This window comes from Sus scrofa, chromosome 4 (genome assembly GCF_000003025.6).
Source record: "Sus scrofa isolate TJ Tabasco breed Duroc chromosome 4, Sscrofa11.1, whole genome shotgun sequence".
NCBI lineage: Eukaryota > Metazoa > Chordata > Mammalia > Artiodactyla > Suidae > Sus > Sus scrofa.
In genome coordinates this window covers 89,424,675-89,448,519 of record NC_010446.5, presented here as the reverse complement: position 1 = coordinate 89,448,519, position 23,845 = coordinate 89,424,675, and the positions used below count along the sequence as shown (strand labels likewise).

General features: G+C 45.3%; 1 protein-coding gene across 1 annotated transcript; it reads right to left on the bottom strand.

Annotated features, from left to right (window-relative positions):
* F11R (F11 receptor) lies at positions 631 to 23,419 on the bottom strand. The gene is made up of 10 exons (NM_001128444.1): positions 23,331 to 23,419; positions 3,072 to 3,140; positions 2,792 to 2,899; positions 2,430 to 2,576; positions 1,932 to 2,134; positions 1,653 to 1,755; positions 1,409 to 1,516; positions 1,179 to 1,191; positions 832 to 880; positions 631 to 692 (listed from the first exon to the last, which is right to left on the bottom strand). The coding sequence occupies exons 1-10, from the start codon at positions 23,389 to 23,391 to the stop codon at positions 657 to 659; spliced, it is 897 nt and encodes a 298-aa protein (NP_001121916.1). The 5' UTR covers positions 23,392 to 23,419; the 3' UTR covers positions 631 to 656.

Genomic DNA, 23,845 nt, shown 5'->3' with positions numbered 1-23,845 from the left:
TCCCCTGAAAGCTTACTATGTTCTCCACAACAAAGGCTCTTGTTTTCCCTACAGATGTGTGGTTGCTGTCAGTCAGCATGTGTTTAGGAAGAGGACGGAGCAGGAGGATCCCAGTGGCACTTCCTTGGGAAGACAGAAGAGAGTGGGCCGCAGAGGTGGAAGAGACTTGATGTCATCACCCAACAACCACTGCAGCTGCTCCGGTCTCCAGTCTCCACTCCAGAACAGCCAGTACCAGTCCTCAAAGGTACTGGTACCTTTCGTCTCAACAAGAAGAAAAAGTCAAGGAACCAGGATCCAGAGCTCTGTCTGAGGACTGCTACATGCAGGGGGAGGGAGCCCCGCCACTCTTGCGGTCTAGTTGGAAGGGAAGTCTTCAGGCATCACTCAGGACATCTGTGTGATCCCTCACAGGGATGGGAAAAGAAAGCTTTAAAAAGTCCTAGGCCACTCAGCAGTGGTGGGCAGGGAAGGGAAGGAGGAAGGGGCACAGGGCTGACATTATTAAAAACAACATTCTAAGATAAAAGTGGGGGGCCTTGTGGGGGCTAGAACACAAATAAGGCATCCTGTGAAACTACAGACATCAGGGGCCAGAGTCTGGTAGCACCTGAGTAAGGCAAGCACAGAGGAGACAGGCGATGCATGGACCAGGGTCACACCAAGAATGATGAGGTCTGTCTGAATTCCCCCTGAAGAAAGAAAACATCCAAATCAACTCTACATTCTTCTTGAGCTGATGAGCCCCCGGATATGTATAAACACAGGTTAGAAACCCCTCACTTTGGCTGGGAGGCCCCCCAACCCCTGCCCCAGGGGGGGCATACTCACTTCACTTCGAGCAGTGGGTTGGCTGTAAATCACCTTCTTACTGGAAGTCCTATAGACAAGCCAGAAGATGGAGACACTCAGTCCCCTTGTCTCTGTCCTCAATCTCTGCTTGCTAACGTTCAAGGCCAGGACTGAGAACTTCACAGAAGCACTGAGTTCTCAGTAGGGGGGGGGTTGGGTGGAGGGAGAGGGGACAGACACAGGGCACAGTGGTCAGGGAACACCAGTGTCTTTCCTACCAGGCTGGTTGCCTTCACCTCCAACCCCTTTCCCTGGCCATCTGAGCTCCAAACCGTACACATCCATGTTCTCAACCTCAGAGAGCCCCAGGACAGCAGCTCACTCACCCTTTCTTTGCTCCTGAAAAGAGAGGAAATGGGACCATGAGTGTCTGCAGGGTAGAAGACAGCATGGCACACAGGAAGAAGGGGGACCTAGTGTTGCGGCCCTGAGATATGGGTGACTGGTGATCCCTGGGAGGTAACCCCACCACACACGGGTTCAGCATCAAGTCAGTACTCAGGTGGCACCAAGAGCCAGGCCCTGGGAGGGAGAGCCTTTGAGGGCAAATACTTACTGTCAAAGTAGCCGCGGCTGTAGGCGAACCAGATGCCAAAAATCAACACTCCGAGGAGAATGAGTGTGACAAGGACAGCTGCCACGATGCCGCCCACATTCAGTTCCGCTATGAGACACAAATGAGACGTCAGGCCCTGAATGCTCACCCATGGTCCCGACAACACTGTTAAAGCCAGGATGGAAAGGAGACCCCAGTCCCCATCCCGGGTCTGAGCACAAGCCCTGGCCATGCCCTCACTCACCAGCTTCCATGTGCACAGTATCTGATCTCATGGGTGACCCATACCCATTCTGTGCCTCACAAGTGTAATCTCCAGCATCAGAGGCCGACACAGGATCAAAGATCTGGAATGCAGAAGGGGAATCAGCTTTCTGCTTAAAGAAGCCAAGTACCTGTCTTTCACACCTCCTGACCCTAATGCCAAGCTCACCTTGTTGCCTGCTCTTCTTTCCCACCATCAGGGGTTCTATAACCCTCTGCCTCCCAGACCACACACCTTTTACCCCATTCCCATCCATACCAGCTCCCCTGTCTTCGGATTCAGGCTATAGGAAGAGTTGATGAAGGCACGGTTGCTCTTGGGCTCTGTAGGCATCAATACCCCATCCTTGAACCAGAAGTATTCAGAGGGTGGGGAACCATCTTTCTCTGAGCAGGTCAGCACAGCCCGGTTCCCGATGGTAGCAGAGGAGGGAACACTGATTGTAGGCTTCGATGGAGGCACTGGGAGGGAGACAAGGTACTGATCACAACAAGGGCAGGAGGGCTGCCCGAAGGTGAAGTCATTGACTAGCATGACACCCCCATCCACCAGCTCTAGCCTCCCTCCCTTACTATGCCCTTTGTTCCCCCCCGTCCCAACCAGGGGCTTATCCCCCTTCTCCGACAGCCCTGGACCCTGAATCCTCCCACCCATGAGCATTCTCACCATCAGTGAGCTCCAAAGCTTAGCAGAGCTTGCTAAGAGTTTAGGGAAGGGACAGACTGCAAGCCCACATAGAAGACCTATGGCACGTACCAAGCACAATGAGGTTAACAGTGACTTCCCCGTAGGTGTTGCCGCCTTCGTCAGAGACCATACAAGTATACGTCCCTGTGTCTTTCCTGGTCACAGAATGGAAGGTGATGCCACTAGCCGAGAAGGTAACTCGGTTCTCATAGGAAGCTACCAGGAGAGAGGAAGCAGGGCCGGGGGCAGTGAGCTGAAGAGCTAAGAGACACAGGTGCCGGCGGCCCCCAAGGCACAAGGGGCCCTCTCCTTCCCCCAGGAAGGGCGATCGGGAGGCCATGGGACTTGAGCATAACCTTCCCCTGGAATCCAGGCACAATCAATCAATCCCTCTACTGCCCAGGCAGGCAGCAAAGAGGTGAGCAACTCACCTGTGATCTTGTTGTTATAGCAGACGAGGCTGGTGATGTCGCCATGGGTAAATTTCCACTCCACACGGGGAGAGGAGAACCCGGAGTAGGAGCAGGACAGCTTGGCAGCTGCAGACAGGACCAAGGTGAAGGCGAAGAAGGAACAGCCAGAAATGGAGAAGATGGGGAAATGGCCCCAGTCCACAGCCTGGGCTGGATGTTCCCCAGGGGTCTCTCTGCAGGTGCTCACCTCCCTTCCCCCAACCCCCCACCACCCTCCACAGACCCTCTCCCAACTCACGTTTGTTCTCAGCAACTCTGACTTCTGGTTCAGAAGTGTACACTGCACCCCTGCCCAACGTCAGGGAGCCTGAGAAGAAGACGAGTGGGCCCATTAGGAGTTGACAGAGGGAAGAGCAGTCCCAGCTGATGGGGCATCTAGGGCTGAGACCCCAAGATCAAGGGATTCAAGAGATTCAAGCTCCTCTCTCTCTATAATACTTCTCATCAATATTCTAAATATTCTCTCTCTCTCTCTCTCTCTTTTCTGCTTGTTATGGTCATACCTGTGGCATATGGAAGGTTCACAGGCTAGGGATTGAATTGGAGCTGCAGCTGCCAACCTACACCACAGCCACAGCAATGTGGGATCCTAGCTGAATCTGCGAGCTACACCACAGCTCACAGCAACACTGGATCCTTGGCCTCCTTAACCCACTGAGCGAGGCCAGGGATTAAACCCACATCCTCATGGATACTCGCTGAGCCACAACAGGAGATTCCTGCATATTCTCTTTAAATGCTTTTTGCTCTAATTGCCAATACTTCCTTTATCAATGGAAATAACCTATTTCTTTCAAATGTGATTTCTTTCATTCTTTAACATTTTTCCCTCTGAACCCCCAATAACCTAATTAGAGTCCTACAAGTCCAAAGGCAGCTTCCCAAATGACATTTCATGGTTCAGAGAAAGCTTCTCAACAAATAATTGCAGTCACTTGTCAGACAATCCTGGCAGGAGGCCAGCAGAGCTGGAGGCAAGGGAGGGAAGGAAAGGGCGGAGCGACAATAGGATAATAATAACACTCGACATTTGTGGGGCATTTTGTGCTTTGTGTTTTCATATACACCGTATCATTTGATCCTTGAAGGAAGCAGGACAGATCAGCAGGACAAGTATTACCACCCCAATTTTACATGAGGAACCGAAGCACAGAAACGTATCTAAGATCACACAGCTGGTTCTGGTCCAGAAGTGGGCTCAGATCCGCTCATTAGAATCTCCTCCTGCCCAATGGAGAAGGGAAGGAGAAGGCAGTGGGTAGTGGGGGTGGAGAGAGGAGGTGAGAAGAGGCCAGGCTAATTAAATAACACAATAGGAAGAAGGCAGCAGGGTCCACAGGAGGCCCCACACACTCCAAAATAAGCAGCCGTGAGGATTCTGGGATGGTGAGATAATCACCAACCCGCACTGACACAATTACTCTCATTCATGTTTTCAAAGCTCACACTCACGAAAGATGCTTTATTTACAGCTTTACGTCAAAGTCCTGCCTTCCTTAGATAAGTGCAAGCACATCTGTTCAACGCAAGTACATTTTTCCTTTATTAAATTACTCACATAACTGAATAGGTCTCTTGACCCCTGAGACTGTTTTCTCATCTGAAACATAAAAGGTTTGAACTAGATGTTCTCTGTGATCCTTTAGGTTCTTTCTTTTTCTTTTCTGGTTGGTTTGTTTTCCTCTTTTGGCCTAAATATTTAGAGAGTGCTTTTACATACATTTATTTCAATTTCATACGACAGCACTGAATTTGTCAGGGTATGTTTTACAGATGAGAAAATTGAGTGTCTAAAAAGTTAAATGGGAGTTCCCATCGTGGCTCAGTGGTTAACGAATCCAATTAGGAACCATGAGGTTGCGGGTGCGATCCCTGCCCTTGCTCAGTGGGTTAACGATCCAGCGTTGCCATGAGCTGTGGTGTAGGTTGCAGACGTGGCTCGGATCCCGAGTTGCTGTGGCTCTGGCGTAGGCCAGTGACTACAGCTCCGATTTGACCCCTAGCCTGGGAACCTCCATATGCCGAAGGAGCAGCCCAAGAAATGTCAAAAAGACAAAATAAATAAATAAATAAATAAATAAATAAATTTAAATGGCTGATCCAAGTTTTCACAGCTGGCAAATGGCAGAGCTGAGATTAGCATACAGGCTACTCCCCTTTTTCCTTATATTTGTATACACCATGCTACTTCTTAGAAAAGCCACTAGTTTAGCAAACCGTGTAACTAAATGTCATTCTTTTAAGAAATCAGGTCCTAGGAGTTCCTGTCTTAGCTCAGTGTAAAACAAATCTGGTTTGTATCTATGAGGACACAGGTTCAACCCCTGGCCTCACTCAGTGGGTTAAGGATCCAGCATTGCCATGAGCTGTGGTGTAGGTCACAGAAGTGGCTCGGATCCCAAGTTCCTGTGGCTGTGGAGTAGGCCACTGGCTACTGCTCCAAACCTCCATATGCCGCAGGTACGGCCTAAAAAGACAAAAAATTAAAAAAATAAAAAATAAATAAATAAAAGTCAGGCCCTGGAGTTCCCATCAGGGGGCCGTGGGTTAAGAATCCAACCTCAGTGGATCCAATCCCCAGCCTGGCACAGTGAGTTAAAGGCTGCAGCTGTGGCTCGGATTCAATCCCTGGCTCGGGAACTTCCATGTGTTGTGGGTTCAACCAAAAAAAAAAAAAATTACTGGTAATGAAATGCTTTGATTTTTTTTTGCCCAAGTCAGCTTTCTTTGCTTTGATGATGGAACTTTAGAGCAAGAGGCAAGATGGCAGAGTAGAAGGACTCAAGCTAACCTCCTCTTATGAAAACCACCAAAATTACAGCGAAGTGCTGAACAACCATCAACAAAATAGACTGGAAGGCTACCAAATAAGATTCTTGGGGAGGGAGCAGGTTGGACAGGGAGTCTGGGATTACTAGATGCAAATTATTACATTTAGAATAGATAAGCAATGAGGTCCTGCTGTATAACACAGGGATCTATATATCCAGTCTATCTTGGGATAGAACATAAAGGAAGATAATATGAGAAAAAGAATGTGTGTGTGTGTGTATGTATATATATGACTGGGTCACTTTGCTATACAGCAGAAATTGATTCAACATTGTAAATCAATTATACTTTAATAAATAAAAAAAATTTTTAAAGATTCTTGAATTTTACAATTTGCCACCTATGATGTGAACCAAGACCCTCAAACCAGATGTCTCTTCAGGAATGAAAGCCATGTCCCAGGTGCTAGGACTGCTTCCAGAAGAAAGCCCTCAGCTATCAGCAGTCTTTGAGGATACCCAGAACACAGCCTTGCCCAGGGGCACCCCTCCTACCAAGAAGGGGCAGGGGCAGGGCACCAGCCTCTAATGCCTGATCAGTGAGAGAAGCGGAGACATATAAAGCCCCAGCTCTATCGCCCTAACTCCCCAGCCTGGGATAACACTGAAGGGCTATTCCTGCTTCAAAGCTCCTTGTGGAGCAGGCTGAGGCCTCGTTAGGACTACAATGCAACTCGGCTTCTCCCTCTGCTTCCTTTCCATAGGTGTGGCTCCCAAGAGCACTTCCTAATTAATGTCTTGGTACAGTCACTAACATCTTAGAGTCAGCTTCCCAAGAACCCAACCTATGACACCACCCAAATAAAGAACAGCTTCTAATTAAGCTAAAAACTAGCCTTTGAAATAAAGGGCCACTGAAAAGAAAATAAATCAATCAACCACAGCCTATGAATTGGGTGACTATTTCTGCATCACGTCTAACTTTAGCTGAAGTTCTCTTTTGAGTCCTCTCAGGTCATCAGATCTGAAACAAGTTCAGGAATGACACCACCACATATAGACGCAAACATGTGAGGCAACACCTTCCCCTTCTCATTAATTCTGACTGCTATTACCTCATCGAGGTTTCTCTTCTCTTGTTTAAAATATAGGGCCCTTCCCCTCAACGCCTTCTCCCCCTCCCTCTGATGCAGGAGTGCTGATGTCTGCTCGTGGTGGCTGCACTCCACCAGTCACAATGCTACTGTGACTGCGGATCATATCATGAGTCAAGTCCAGCCTTGACACCCTGTCCTTCCTTCCTAGTCATCACAGAGCACCTTAACCACCCTGATCCACGGTCCCTTCTCATTCCTGAACAAACCTCTGGAACTCGGCATTCAAATCCCAGCTCAGTTATTTATAATTTCTGTGACCCAGGTTAGCCACTTAGTCACTTTGAGCCTCAGTTTGTCCATTTGTAAAATGGGGATAATAACAGTTTCTACATCAAAGGGCTGTTGTTGAGAGTTAAACAAGGTAATACAAATAATACAAATAAAATACTTACAATGGTGTCTGACCAACAGGAAGCATCAAATAAGTATCATGCCCTGTTATTACAATCGTCTGCCCATAGGTCCTTCTGCACATACTTCTTTTTCTGACTTCAAAGTTTTCTTCAGTAAGACAGATAAATATCAATACTCCCTGGAAAATGCTTACATTTCAGCTCACCAAACCACCTCTCCTCTAGAAAAGGCTACCTATTTTCTAGAATCCACATATATAAACCAGCAGAGCTGAGAGCTTTCCCTCACCGTATTCCATCTACATCACAACACCCAATTTCCCTACCCATTCTCCTCATGTTTTATATTTTCTCCTGTTTCATCATGGCCCCCGCTTTTGCACTTAACCTTTGACCTAAACTTGGCATACTGTGCATGCATATAACTGTCCTACTAATTAACACAATAAACTGAAATAGAAGGAAATTTCATCCTTTCCATTGTGATATTTAATTTACTCAAGTTTACAGCAAGAGAAGCCACACAATCAGAGTTCCCGTCGTGGCTCAGAGGAATCGAATCTGACTAGGATCCATGAGAATGCAGTTTTGATCCCCGGCCTCGCTCAGTGGGTTAAGGATCTGGCGTTGCCGTGTGCTGTGGTGTAGGTCGCAGACACGGCTCAGGTCTCACATTACTGTGGCTGTGGCATAGGCCGTCGGCTACAGCTCTGATTCGACCCCCCCGCCTGGGAACTTCCATATGCTGAGGGTGCAGTGCTAAAAAGCCAAAAAAAGAGAAAAAAGAAAAGCCACAAAATCAAAGACATAGATAGATTTTTGGCCCTTTCACATACAGAAAACCTTTACTTAATCTTGCACCCTTCTCAAGTTAAAATCTTTTCCTTCCTTCTTCTCCAAACTTCTTTTTTTTTTTTTTTTGTCTTTTGTCCTTTTAGGGCCACACCCATGGCATATGTTTCCCAAGCTAGGGGTCTAATCGGAGCTGTTGCTGCCACAGCCACAGCAAAGCCAGATCTGAGCCGTGTCTGCGACCTACACCACAGCGCACGGCAACGCCGGATCCTTAACCAACTTAGTGAGACCAGGGATCAAAGCTGCATTCTCATGGTTCCTAATAATCGGATTTGTTTTCCCTGAGCCATGAGGGGAACTCTCCAAACTTCTTAAAGAAGTAGTCCATACACTGTTTTGAGCCCAACATATGCATCCACTGATCATCTCACTGCAGTACCCCTTTGGCCCTCACCTTGAAATGAATTGCTTTTACCTAGGTCATCAATCATTGTATTCCTCAATTCTAAGATACCCTGATTATAAGATATAACATTGATTTAATAGTAGCTTCTTGGGGGAAAATTATATTAAATATATATACAGGCTATAAATCTTATTCCAATTTCCAAGACATTGAAGATATTCAGTATTTGCTTTTTCAATTACCTTCTGTAGCCTTTGTAAGAGGTGTAACCCTGCTGATCACGCCCCTCCTCAGAAGCCACTCCACCCCACTGATTTCTTTTTTCTTTTTCTGGTCTTTTTAGCACTGCACCACGGCATATGGAGGTTACCAGGCTAGGGGGTCTAATCGAAGCTGTAGCCACCGGCCTAGGCCACAGCCACAGCCACAACCAAATCAGATCTGAGCCATGCCTTCGACCTATGCCACAGCTCACCGTAACCTCATGGTTCCTGGTCGGATTTGTTTCCACTGCGCCACAACGGGAACTCCCTACCCCCTTGATTACTGTGTACAGCCTTTCTGGCCCTCCTCCAACCTCAATTTTGTCTTTTTTTTTTTTTTTTTCTTTTTTTTTCCTTTATAGCTGCAAACACTGAATATGAAACTTCTTGGGCCAGGGATTGAATCCAAGTCATAGCTGCAACCTACACCACAGCTGCAGCAACGCCGGATCCTTTAACCTACTGAACTGGGCAGGGGATTGAACCTGCACCTTTGCAGCGATCGAAGCTGCTGAGGTCAGATTCTTAACCCGCCGCACCATAGTAGGAAGTCCTACCTCAGTTTTGCCTTATTCTCCTCCTTGAACTTTACCTCCTCTGTCCGTCCCTTAATAATAGTAATCCCCAGCATTCCACCCTGTGCCTTGTCTCCTCTCTATATTCTCTCTAGGAAATTTCAATTTCACATACAGTTCATCTACACCCAGGTATGGCCAGCTCCAGCTACTCTCACCTGAGCTGCAGGATCCTAATGCTATGCCTCCCAACATCTCTAGCTGGGACTTCATACACCATCTCCTGCAATCTCACACCGCTCATCATCTCCCACTGCTCATCATCTCCCACTGCCTCTCTCTTCCTGCTCCTCCCTCCAGGTTGGTGGTGTCACCATTATTTTGTCACTCACTCCAGAAGCTTTCAAGGCATCGCCACCATCTTTCCTTTGCTCTGGTCAATCAAACACCAAGCATTAAAATGTCATCTCCCAAACCTGTCTCAAATTCAGCTGCCCTCTCCAAACCCACTGCCGTTTCTTAGTACCAATATCACCTAAACACTTGCATTTGGGCTAGGGATCAAACCAGAGACACGGCTTTTTTTTTTTTTTTTCCTTTTTAGGGCTGCACCTGTGGCATAGGGAGCCTAGGGGTCCAATCGGAGCTACAGCTGCCAGCCTACACCACAGCCATAGCAACGTCAGATCTGAGCCACGTCTGTGACCTACACCACAGCTCAGAGCAACACCAGATCCTTAACCCACTGAGCAAGGGCAGGGGTCAAACCTGCATCCTCATGATTCCTAGTCAGATTTGTTTCCACTGCGCCACGACGGGAACCCCTCAACACAACATTAACAACGCTGGATCCTTAACCAGCGAGCCACCAGGGAATGCCTCTCTGCCTTGTCTATCCTTGACATCATCACATCCATCCTCCACCGCACTGCTGGAGAAAGAAAGAACATATCAAGGCAGTCTAATTCCAGCCTTCTAAAAAGTACAAATTTAGCACTTGCTTCAAGCTTCCAAAGATTCCGTACTGCCTCTAAGATAAAATCCAAATTCTTTAGCAAGGCAAGAGTTCTAGCGCCACCTGACCGGGTGGTGAGGTTATCATCTTCATCACTCTCTCTACTCTTGCAATTTACCCTCCAGTTATACAAAACTACTTAGAATTCCCAGCAAAGATGTACTGTTTCATACCTCTGCCTTTGCTCATGCTCTTCCTGTTATGTGGGGCACCCTTTCTCCTCTTTCTCCACCTGGCCAGCAGCTATTCATCCACATTATTTTCTGGGGAATTGACTTGCCTTACCCCCAATACTCAGCAGAGCCAAGGTAGGGTCTCTTTCTTAGGTTTCCACCAGCCCAAGCAAAACACTGTCAAAGCACTTCCCATGTTAAAATGACATTATTGATGCACCCATCAAATGGTAAACTCAGAATGATAGATTAATACTCGGTCCCCCTGCTCCCTGGGAGTTTAAGCTACCATTCCGAGTTCTCAGCACTTAGCATAATGCCTGGTACAAGCTGAAATCGAACAACATAGAGCCTTAACAAATCAGGTCATAAGCAGATCATTCACGGTAACATCTACTTGTTAAGGTTTATCTACAAAGATAAGTCCATTTTTCAAATAAGAACATGGGATACACCCAAATGAAGAAAAAACAAACTTGATTCAAAACCATTTTTTTTTTTTTTTGGTTTGTTTATGGCCACACCCAAGGCACATGGAGGTCCCCAGGCTAGGGGTCAAATAGGAACTACAGCTGCCAGCCTAAACCACAGCCACAGCAAGGCAGGATCCAAGCCCAGTCTGCAACCTACACCACATCTCATGGCAATGCCAGATCCTTAACCCACTGATCAAGGCCAGGGATCGAACCCACAACCTCATGGTTCCTAGTCGGATTATTTCTGATGCACCACAATGAGAATTCCTAAAAAATTTTAATACTAGCAAAGGGGTTTTGTTTTAACTGTTTAGTTCTCAGAAAAAAAGGTGTATTCTATTAATCTTTATTCAATTTAGCTTTACAAAATTAAAAACTGGTTTTTTAATTACTTCATAGTTCTGAAAGAATTAAAGTATTTTGCTAAGAATTAAAGTATTTTGACAAAAAGAATATGTGTGTGTATATATATAAATATATACACACACATACATGATGACCGGATCACTTTGCTGTACAGCAGAAATTGACAGAACATTGTAAATCAACTATAATTAATAATAAATAAATAAAGTACTTTTGCACATGAGTGATTTCCACCTGCCATTTTGCAAAAGGGACTGATTCCTGCTCCTGGGCTGCCGTGTCTGAAGGTGTCTGCATGCACAATGGTGGAGGCTGGTTCCCACATCCAGCGGAATTGTGCAGAGCCAAAAGTGGAAGAAGCACCAGGAAGTTTCCTAAAGCAAGTCTAAAATAGCAGCAGAAAATAGGGAAACATGTGAATCCATTTAAAATAGTCCAGAGTCCCTACAGTGGTGCAGTGGGTTAAGACTCTGACTGGAATGGCTCAGTTTGCTGTGGGTTCAACCCCTGGCCTGGCACAGTGGGTTAAGAATCTAGCATTACTGCAGCTGTGGTGTAGGTTGCAGCTGTGACTTGGATTCAATTCTTGGCCCAGGAACTTCCATATGCCATGGGGGAAGCCATTAAAAAAAAAAAAAAAAAAAATTTACTTTCATCATCACATGAGTAACCTAGGACTCCTAGTAGGCTCAAGTCATCTGAGGAGACTCCTGGCTAGATCATAGCCTTTCTGCAGAGGTAAGCTTCAGAATAGTTATGGCTTTTATGGATTGAATTATATTCCCTCAAAATTCATGTGAGAGCCCTAACTCCCAATACTGTAGAATGTGACTGTAGGGGTTCCCATCATGGCTCAGTGGTTAATGAATCCGACTAGGAACCATGAGGTTGCAGGTTCAATCCCCGGCCTCCCTCAGTGGGTTAAGGATCTGGCGTTGCCGTGAGCTGTGGTGTAGTTCACAGATGCAGCTTGATCCGGCATTGCTGTGGCTCTGGCATAGGCCGGTGGCTACAGCTCCGATTAGACCCCTAGACTGGTAATCTCCATATGCCTTGGGAGCAGGCCCCAGAAAAGACAAAAAAAAAAAAAAAGAATGTGACTGTATTTGGAGATAGGGTCCTTAACAATGTAATTAAGCTAAAAAGAGGCCCTTGGGATATGCCCTAATCCAATCTGACTGATGTCCTTCTCAAAGAGACACCAAGGGACAAATGACCATGTGAAGAGGTAGCAAGAGGGCAGCCATTGTAAGCCAAGGAGAGGCTTCAGAGCAAACCTTCCCTACCAGCAGCATGATCTTGGACCTCTGGGCTCCAGAATTGTGAGAATATAAATTACTGTTGTTTAAGCCCATCCAATAAAAGCCCAAGCAGACCAACACAAAGGTTTAAACGGCATCAGCAGGGCTGGTTGAATCCCTAGTCACTACTGCCTTGACTCAAGTTTACACATGATGACATTTCTGCACAGCAAAGGAAACCACTATCAAAATGAAAAGGCAATGTACAGAATGGGAGAAAATATTTGCAAGTCATTTATCTGATAGAGTATATAAAGAACTCAATAGCAAAAAAACCCTCAACAATCTGTTTTGAAAGCTGTCAAAGGGAGTTCCCATTGTGGCTCAGCAGGATAAGAACCCCACCAGTATCCATGAGGATGCAGGTTAGATCCCTGGCCTCGCTCAGTGGGTTAAGGATCTGCCATTGCCGAGAGCTGTGGCATAGGTCACAGACTCAGCTTAGATCCTGTGTTGCTTTGGCTGTGGTGTAGGCCAGCAGCTGTAACTCAGATTCAACCCCTAGCCTGGGAACTTCCATATGCCTCAGGTTTGGCCATTAAAAAAAAAGAAAGTTGTCAGAGTATCTGCATAGACATTTTTTTAAAAAAGATATACAGATGGCTAACAGGTACATGAAAAGATGCTCATTATCACTAATTATCAGGAGAATCCAAATCAAAACCTCAGTGAGCTATCATTTCATACCTGTTAGAATGGCTATTATCAAAAAGATAAGAAATAGCAAATTTTGGTGAGGATGTGGAGAAAAAGGAACCCTCATGAAAACCTCCTGCTGGTAGGAATGTAAATTGTTACAACCACTATGGAAAACTGTATGGAAGTTCCTCAAAAAATTAAATGTAGGAGTTCCCTTGTGGCACAGCAGGTTAAAGATCCAGTGTTGTCACTGTTGTGCCACAGATTTGATCCCTGGCCTGGAAACTTCCACATGCCACAGGCATGGCCAAAATCAATCAATAAACATATAACTATCATATGATCCAGCAATTCCATTTATGGGTATTTATCCAAAGAAAATGAAAACCCCAACTCAAAATGATACAGGTACCCCCATGTTTATATATAAAATACATGCACATACGATGGAATATTATTCAGCCATTAAAAAGAATGAAACCTTGCCATTTGTACCAAGATGGATGGACATTAAGGGCATTACGCTAAGTGAATTAAGTCAGAGCAAGTCAAAGCCATTTGATCTCACTTCTATGTGAGATCAAAAACAAACAAATTCCAGTTATAAAATAAATAAATCATGGAGATGTAATGTACAGCATGATGCCTATAGTGAAATAATACTGTGCTGCATATTTAAAAGTTGCTAAGAAAGTAAATCTTAAAAGTTCTACTCACTAGAAAAAAAATTCTGTAATTATGTATGGTGGTGAATGCAGACTTACTGTGGTAATCATTCTTTCATAAACATAAATATCAAACTATTATATGGTATATCTGAAACTAAAATGTGTGCAAAATATACCTCAATAAAGTTTGGGGGTTTTTTTTAAGTCAACAGAGTACACATTTCATTGACCTGCTTTCTTTCATGTATGTGAGAAGGGTTTTTTCTTATGTGCCTACAAATAATTGAATGTTAATTAACAGTACAACTATATAGTAATGCTGCCAGTCTCCTTCAGATAATTTTTTTAAAACTTCAGAATTAGAATTACATGGAAAAGTGAAATTCAAGCACTATTATTGGTTTATAATAATTTTTAACAAAATAAAAATATCCAGTCCCTTAAATGAAGAAACTGGGAAAAAAGGGAGAAATAGTGGTGGAGTTCCTTTGTGGCCTAGCAGGTTGTAAACCCAACTAGTATCCATGAGGATGCAGATCCAATCCCTGGCCTCACTCAGTGGGTGAAGAATCCAGTGTCACTGTGAGCTGTGGTGTAGGTCAAAGACACAGCTGGGATATGGTGTTGCTATGGCTGTGGTGTAGGCTGGCAGCTGTAGCTCCAATTCAACCCCTAGCCTGGGAACTTCCATATGTCACAGGTACAGCCCTAAAAATACCAAAAAAAAAAAAAAAAAGCAAAGCAAAAAACAAGATAGGTGTGAAATGTTTTTGGTGAACTTAGAAAGTTAATTAAATAAATACAACAAAATCAGACGGAAACCAATGATCAGATTTGCTCAATTCATCTATGTATCCGTGTTCTGCCTGTGGGTATGCCGAAGTAAAATGCCATCCTACATACCAAAAAAAACAAACCTAAAACAACAACAACAAAAAAACAGAACTCTTGAAGACCTTTGCAAGATTTGTCCTATACTTTTAATTAGTTATATCCAAATTCTAGACACATATTACTAAGCATGATCAAATGAATAAAACAATAATAGCAGCTAACATTTCTTAAATATCATGTTCAGGTACTCTTCTGAGAGATGAGAAATACAGGCAGCTTTTCTTTTCTATGTTCTACATTTGTGTAATCACCAAGTATATATAAAGCGTTTTAATTTAACAAAAAAAGAGTGGGAAAGGGGAATAGAAAGCGGAAAAAAAATCATATAGAGAACAAGAAGGAAAGAAAATAAAGCCAGAAAGGAGAGGCAAAACAAACAATGATAAAGAATCACAGGAAATATCCAAATACTGACACACCAGGAAGCACAGAATGATTAAATAAAACTTTAAAGGTGAAATGAAGTAACAGATGAGTAAAAAATAGGAGAATACTACCTCATCCAGATCCTGGAGAGTGTACGTCAGTCTGATAAATTTCAAAGAGAGGATAAGAGCGGGAAGAAACGAGAGCACATCAGTTGTCTCATTAAATCTCTCAAAAACCCCAGAGACAAATACTGTTGTTATCATCATCCCATTTTATAGACGAGGATGTTGAGGCTTAGCACAGTTGCCCCAAATCACACAGCTACAAACAACAAGATGGGAGTCTTAATACAAGTCTAATTCGGAGTCTCCAAAGCTACTGGGCTATACAGCATCTCCATCAGACAAGCAAGGAAATCCCACTCATCCTTCAAGATCTTGTCCCCTGATCCATTACACCTTTCCCAAGTCAAAACTGATTATCTCAGAGTTCCCTTCGGGGCTCAGCAGAAACGAATCTGACTAGCATCCATGAGGACAGAGGTTGGATCCCTGCCCTTGCTCAGTGGATTAAGGAGTTGGCATTGCTGTGAGCTGTGGTGTAGGTGGCAGACGTGGCTGGGATCGCTCATGGCTGTGGCTGTGGTATAGGCCAGCAGCTACAGCTCCAATATGACACCTAGCCTGGGAACCTCTATGTGCCATGGGTACAAAACTAAAAAGACAAAAGACAAAAAACAAACCCTGGAGTTCCCATCGTGACGCAGTGGTTAACGAATCCGACTAGGAACCATGAAGTTGTGGGTTCAATCCCTGCCCTTGCTCAGTGGGTTAACGATCTGGCGTTGCCGTGAGCTGTGGTGTGGGTCGCAGACGCGGCTCGGATCGCATGTTGCTGTGGCTCTGGCGTAGGCTGGCAGCTACAGCTCCGATTGGACCCCTAGCCTGGGAACCTCCATATGCCGCAGGAGCGGCCCAAGAAATGACAAAAAAAGACAAAAAAAAAAAAAAAAAACAAACCCTCATCTCTCCCTAACTTCTAGGAATATAGCCTGAGAAAACAGTCAAAGGTAAACTTAGAGATACAAGTTCAAGGACAACTTAATGTGGAGTTCCCATCATGGCTCAGTGGTTAATGAACCTCCATAGGCCTCAGGTTGAGCCCTAAAAAGCAAAAAAGAAAAAAAACCAGGAGTTCCCATCATGGCGCAGTGGTTAACGAATCCAACTAGGAACCATGAGGTTGCGGGTTCGATCCCTGCCCTTGCTCAGTGGGTTAAGGATCCAGCGTTGCCGTGAGCTGTGGTGTAGGTTGCAGACTCGGCTCGGATCCCGCTGCTGTGACTCTGGCGTAGGCCGGCGGCTACAGCTCTGATTCGACCCCTAGCCTGGGAACCTCCATATGCCGCGGGAGCGGCCCAAGAAATGGCAAAAAGACAAAAAGAAAAAAAAAAAAAACAGCACTGGGTCGTTAACTAATAATCTAAATGAGAAAGTAACTAAAACACAGTTTTGTTTTTTTCCCACTGGGATTCCTACCTAATCTGACAAATTAGCCACAGCTCAAAGCAGTATTTAGTACATAGGTTTGGTTAAACATCAATATCTATGAATTTCTGTTGAGCTGGTGTGACATTGTACCCTAATCAATGTTTACCCACAAAGTCAAGGCTTAAGGAAAAGTCAACGACATCAAACAGCCACTTGATTTTTCCTGATACATTTTGCACTGGTCATATATACCACACATTTATTCACAAAGGAAAGACTAACCATCAGTATTTAACTCTAAATACAATATGATTCTATTTTCTCTACATCCTTCTGTGTTTTCCCCCTTCTCCACATTGAACATATACTATTTCTTTAAAAATTACTGTCTAAGGAGTTCCCGTCATGGCGTAGCGGAAACAAATCTGACTAGGAACTATGAGGTTGCGGGTTCAACCCCTGGTCTCACTTAAGGATCTGGCATTCCCTTGAGCTGTGGTGTAGGTCACAGAGGTGGCTGGGATCTGGTGTTGCTGTGGCTGTGGTGTAGGCCGGCGGCAACAGCTCCAATTGGACCCCAAGCCTGGGAAACTCCATATGCCGCGAGTGCAGCCCTCAAAAGACAAAAAAAAAAAAAAAAAAAAAATCATCTGAGAAAGTAACTCTTTCCTTCTATGCTCCCCAAACATTGTGTACTTTGCGGAGAGCCCTTGGCGTACGTACTGTGCTCTATTCTATTTAGTCAGTATATGTCTGTAGTTCCTGGGGTACAGAAACCAAGCTACGTTTGTATCCTCTCCCTGCTTCTAGCACTGTGCTTTGCCACTTTGAAGCAAAGCTGTGATAAGAAGGTGGTCACACAAATATAAAAAAAGTAAAAAAAAATTTAAAAAAAGAAGGTGGTCACAGAGGGTGGAGGTGCCCAGACCCCTGACAGAACCCACCAACAACCCTCCCTTGTGTATGCAGATCAAACCCACAGCAGAAGTTACTTCCTTCTGCTGCTTTATTAAGAAACCATTGTTTTCTCTATGCATCCTGTTAATCATTAGAATTCTCCTTAAGTTACTTTCATGCAATGAATTTGTTGTAATTCATTAAAAAAACAAAACAAAACAAAAAAAAAACAAAGGAAAAGGAGAGGGAAGGCAGCTAGCCGGTCTCACTGGTTTTCTCTGAGAATTTATCCAAACTTCCCCTCTAGGCAGATGAGCCTCATAGGACCTTCCACCTATAAGGAAGGATAAGCCATAGCCTCGGAGAGCCCCCAGCTTGAGCCTGCTGCCACCCAGTTTACCGAACTTGTTTTTGCTGATAGTTACAATACCTCTGGCTCGCCTTAGTTTGTCCCCACCCACTGCCTCAGGTCTTCTTGATAGCAGATGCTATTTATTTTCTTATCCCTAATCTCTTGCACAACACTCAGAACAGAGTAGACACCAATGTTTATTGGATTAACCAATGAATTGGACATGGCAATACAAGTAGAACTCGGACCCAGGGCTTCCACCAACACCAACCCCCTCCCCTTTGCCCTTTCCTTCCCACAGCTCATCCTGTAGAGACTGAACTCACTCCTGGAGGTTGGGGTGGGACAGATAAGGAATGTGTGGGCAAGAGGAAGGCTTTGTGAGCCCAGTGACAGGCTGGGCTAAGTCTATCTAAAGGGCCAGGCTTGGCTGTACTTTCAGTGACGTTGGTCAGCTGGCACGGCCCTCTGAGGATGGCAGAAAGTGGTGGTGGCAGTGCGGGCCAGGAGAGCTTTCACTCCATTGCTCCCTCAGGCCCTCTCTCAGCAGAATTTCCAGTTCTACCTGCTTACTCTCCTCCCCACCCATCTCCCCATTACAAGGGGAGGTTGCGCCTGCCCAGGGCTCACTCCAGGGGCCTGGCATCAAAATTCCTGCCAACCAGCTGCTTCCTCCTGTCCTACCCCACATTGTAAAACAAATGACACCAGGCGGACTTTAGACAGAAACCCTGCTTATCAGGGAGTTCCAGGCAAATGAACTCTGAATTTTCAATGCCTGGAAAACCCCAGTATGTATCCATTCCCATTGCTTCTTACAACCCCTGACAACACCGAAACCTCAGTCCTCAATTGCATTTTGTCAAACGGCCATCCAGGTCTTTCCTGAACCTCTAAAAAGGAAGCAGGTCTGAGTTTAGAGATCCCCAAGGTCTCTACTCAATAATAACAGATGTGAAAAACAAGCCCCGTTATTTCCTAAGCTAACACATAAAATGTGCGTAACTTCTAAATCTTTGAACAGGAAGGTCGGCCATTTCTGAATCCACAGATGCCCCCTTGACCCAGAGGACTTGGGGAGGAGGGCAGGGGGGGGTGGAATATTTCGGACGAGGTCACAACACCAACATGAAAAAAGTATGTTAAGTGAAATAAACAATATGTAGGAAGCAGTAGTATATACTGTGTTTTTATGTAAGAAAAGAGAAAAGATAAAAAAAAATAATAATAAATTAAAAAAAAGAAAAAGGGGAAAAAATGTAATTGTAATGTATACATGTAAGGATAACCTGACCCCCTTGCTGTACAGTGGGAAAATAGAAATAAATAAATAAATAAAAATTTAAAAAAAGAAAAAAAAAGGAAAAAGAAAGAAATGTATAGTAATATATACTGACGACTGCAGAAAAAAACACTGGAAAGATACATAGGAAACTAGGGGAGGTATGGAGTACCCCCAACTCCTTTAATATCATTTTCTCAAACCATGTTAATGTATTAACCTATTCTAAATAAATAAACATTATTGTTGTTTTAAATTACAGCAGATCATCCTGTAATGGAGGATAATGTGAGAAAAAGAACGTGTGTGTGGGTATATGACTGGGTCACTTTTCTGCATAGCAGAAATTTTAACAGAACATTGTAAATCAACTATAATAGAAAAAATAGGAGTTCCCATCTTGGCTCAGCAGAAATGAATCCAACTAGTATTCATGAGGATGAGGGTTTGATCCCTGGCCTCGCTCAGTGGGTTAAGGATCCAGTGTTGCCATGAGCTGTGGTGTAGGTCACAGACGTGGCTCAGGTCTGGTGTTGCTGTGGCTGTGGCATAGGCTGGCAGGTGCAGCTCCAATTCACTCCCTAGAGTGGGAAATTCCACATGCCACGGATGTGGCCCTAGAAAAAAATAGAAAAACCTTACAAATAAATAATAAATTACAGCAGATCCATCCCAAAACAAAACTGGGCTGGAGACCCCAGGCAAGCCCAGATCACAAAGAAACTGAAGAGAAACGTCATAAAGTGAAAGAGTTCTGGAGCCAGGGGGGATGAGATTAAGTCACTGGAATTCCACTACCATTCACTTCCTAGTTCCAAATTATTGCTTCACTAGTTTCTAGGTTCTGGTTTCAAGGGAACAATTTCCTGGGAGTAAAACTGAACCCCCAGCAGAGGGAGGGGGAAAGAGGAGTGACTCACCAAGCCACAGTGTGAGGTAAGTCTAACCGTGAACAGCAAAACTAGAAAGGCTGGAGTCTGGAACATCAGTAGAAAACACCAGGACTCATGGACTGACCCAGAACCGGGCAGCAGTCCTCCCTTCTGGAATGCCTCTGTGGGGACACTACACTCAGGTAATCGAGGGTATGCAAAAGCAGATTTCCTCTTTCTCCCCTGTGGTTACACCAAAAGTCATCCTATGCACGTACCACCCTGCTAAACAGAAATGCCTCTTCCTTCCTGGGAGACAGCTGGAAATGTTCCTAAGCACAGGTGTTCTAGGCAAAGGGAGGCTAGTACTCTGAGCCACCAGCTTTGCTTTTCCCAAGCAGGGTTCTCCCAGTGTTTCTTCTCCAACCCTGTCCCTTCCTCTCCGCTAGCTTCCCCCAGCGGGGGTTGGGCCTTTGCTGGATCCTTTCTTCTTCCTCCCCAGTGGCAGAGCCCACTTGAAGCGTGCATCCTATACATGCTTCCAATATCCCAGAGGGAGAAGACAGACTAGATGCCCAAGAAAGAACCCCTACTTTTTCACTCTTGCCTTCTGGAATCTAGCCAGGCCTCTCCCTGCTTCTTTGACCTGCTCTGCTATGGGCAGCATTGTTTCATCCTCAAAAAATCCAAGGGGGATAATAGCTACCAAGTAATAATCCCTTCATGTATATGTAATGTAGCTATTATCCTAGTTGATCCTAGGACAAGGTTAGGACAAGTATTATTACTTCTGTTTTACAGATTTAAAGACTGAGTTAGTAGCCTAAGATCATATATAAGGTGGAAAGGTAAGGTAGCCTGGGTGCTATTTCCATCTTCACTGTGCTAATCAAATCACACACACACCAACACACACAGGGTCTAGCCCTATTTAAATGTGACAAGGTCAGGAGTTCACATCGTGGCTCAGGGGAAACGAATCTGACTAGCATCCATGAGGACGTAGGTTTGATCCCTGGCCTCACTCAGTGGGTTAAGGATCTGGTGTTGCCATGAGCTATGGTGCAGGTCTCAGACACGGATTGGATCTGCTGTCAAGCTAATGCAACCATCCCAAGCTCCCTCTAAACCACTATTTCTCCCTCCCCCCCTTTTTTGGTTGTACAATGGCATACAGGAAGTTCCCAGGCCAGGGGTCAAATCTGAGTCGCAGATGCGACAGTGAGGGATCCTTAACCCACTTTGTGGGGCTGGGGATCCAACCCATGCTGCCACAGAGACAACACTGGATCCTTAACCTGTTGTGCCACAGTGGGAACTCCTAGACCACTGTTTCTCAATTCCCTGAACAGAGTAGAGGACATTCCCAAGCTCAGAAGGGTTCAGTGTCAGGATGTGATTATTACAGAAAAGAAAGGGAGAGAAAAGAAAGAAGAGAGGAGTTCCCATTGTGGCTGAGTGGGTTAAGGATCCCGCATTGCTGGAAGCTGTGGTATAGGTTGCAGACGAGAGACTCGGACCTGGCATTGCTGTGGCTGTGGCTCAGATTTGACCCCTAACCTGGGAACTTCCATATGCCACATCTTTGGCAAGAAAGAAAGAAAAAGCAAGAAAGCAAGAAGGAAGGAAAGCAAGAAAGCAAGCGAGAAAGCAAGCAAGCAAGAAAGCAAGAAAGAAAGAAAAAGAAAGAAAAAAGAGAAAGGGAGAAGGATGCAGCTCTAGGAAGCTTATAAGCCTGATGAATACTGTCACAAATAGTTACTGACTCAGAAACTTCTAGGTTTGGGGCAGGGGGTGGGTGGGTATTGTACAGCAACAAGGGTTGGCAAAATCTTTAGTACCAAGTACCATGCAGAACCAAAAAAAAAAAAAAGAATATGGGTGTCATTAGCAGTTCTAAGATACAGACAGAAGTAAACGGGGAGAAAAAGAATGGAACTTGAAGGGGAAAAAAAAGGAAATACAGGAGAGAATGAAAGAGAAATATAGGAGTAGAATGAAAAAAGAAAGAATTTAGCAGAAAAGAAGAATTGAAAAAAAAGAAAAATTGGGGCACTGGATGTTTGATATCCTGGTTCCTGTACCACAGAGTACCTGAGATGCTGGACCCAGGAGTGGAAAAAGGAGAAGTGAGTCAGGAGACTTTGGTATTCCCAGTTCCTTTTGTCAGTCTGGAAAAGTCATTTCCCCTCTTTGTACCTGTTTCCTCATCTCTACAATAGGGAGAGGAATTGACTTTTCACTAGTCCAGTCCACCCCAAGGGTTAAATTTCTGTGATAAGGGACAAAGGGGTAGTCAATCCATCTGTTCTAAGGGCACCTTTCAAATTAAGCAAAGTAATTACCTTATAACCACAATATTGATTGTAATTGTTCATTTCTTTTACATGTCCTAAAACTCGGATGTTGAGGGGAAAATGGAGACTCTTACAGGTCCCCTACTGACACAACTATCCACAGAAGCACACATATAGGCACGCAAGAATCACACGGTTAAATGTACAGGTGCTGACACAGGTAGACCAAGGCACAAACCATACACTCAGCTGGGGACAAACATATCTATAGATAGAGGCATGCCCCAGCAAGTGAGCTTCATTGTTCCACAGGAAAGGGAGTTTACAAAGGAAACAAAAACTCTCAAACATGGCCAGAGGGAGGGCAGAGTTCAGGCTGAAAAGGCTCCAACCAACCAAAAGACAGGACCTCCCCCAGGGAATAGTCAATCAGTCAACAACATTTATTAAGGACTTTTGAAGTAGTTATTCGAGCAAGGAACTTTGAGTGCTGTGCTCTGCGAAACTTCAGATTTCACTTGTATTTCCTTTTTTTCCAGATTTTTGAGCCAAGCACTTTTACCAGAGCAACCACAACAACCCAAAGATAGAGGGGAAAGCTAAAGAGGCCCTTCAGCAAGAGCTGGGAAAGAAACTTCCACCCCACGTCTATTAGATCTTCTCTGAGAATCCTTAAGGAGCAGAACTTCCTTAAGGGATTCAGCGAATGAAAGTCTCCCTATTTCTCTCGGTTGTTCGCAGACGTTGGATGCGTGATGGTGTGAGGGATAGCCATTCCCAGGTGCGTGATCCCGGCTAGGTAGATATATGTGGGCAGGGCCTTCGCGCCCACCAGCCCTCACCAGTAAGCAAGGATTGGAGAAGGGCGAACTAGCCTCTCTCCGTTATTTTTGGTTAATGTGCGAAACAGGCAGCTCCCTCCCAGTGAGTGACAAAGAAGGAGTCACGCTTCACCCGTGGGGGGAGGGGAGCCAGCCACTCATCAGCGGAAGAAGGAGAAAGAAGAGGAACGAGCTGGGGGAATTAGGAGGGTGAGGCGAGCTGGTTTCCGAACCCTTCCCCTCTCGCGGGCCGGAGGTGTGGGGAGCGACGCCCTCCAAGCTTCGACTAGATCCATGGGTTCCTCCAAAAACAACAGGAACTTACACAAGATCACTGATGTGAAGAGAAGTAATTGTTTCCTCCCGACTTTCGCCTTTGTCCCCATCACGGTCAAGATCCCGATACGACAGCGACGGCCGGAGCCCACGGAACAGACACAGCTTCGCCCACAGCAGCACCGGGACTGAACTCCAGTAGCTAGGTCGAGCCCCGCCCTGCCCGTCCCTTCACGCCCGATTGGTTGGCGCCCCGCCTCTGCACATTCCAATTGGTGGAGAGAACCGCCGCTCCATTGAGTGATTCACCGTCAGCCAGGTGCAACTCCTCCCACTACTCCCCACTGGGGCGGATTGGCGCCTTTCCAAGCCCGAGCCGCCGCTGGTTGGCCCCGGAGACGGTCACGTAAGGAGACACAAGCCTCACCTTCCGCGCAGGTGAAGACACTCTGATTGGGCAAGGTTCCTGAAGTAGGGACTTTCTGACTGGCTGGGTTCTGAGTTGGAGCTGGAAGATTAAAGGAATACCTTAAAGAAGGTGGTAGGGAAGGTATTAGTTCTGGG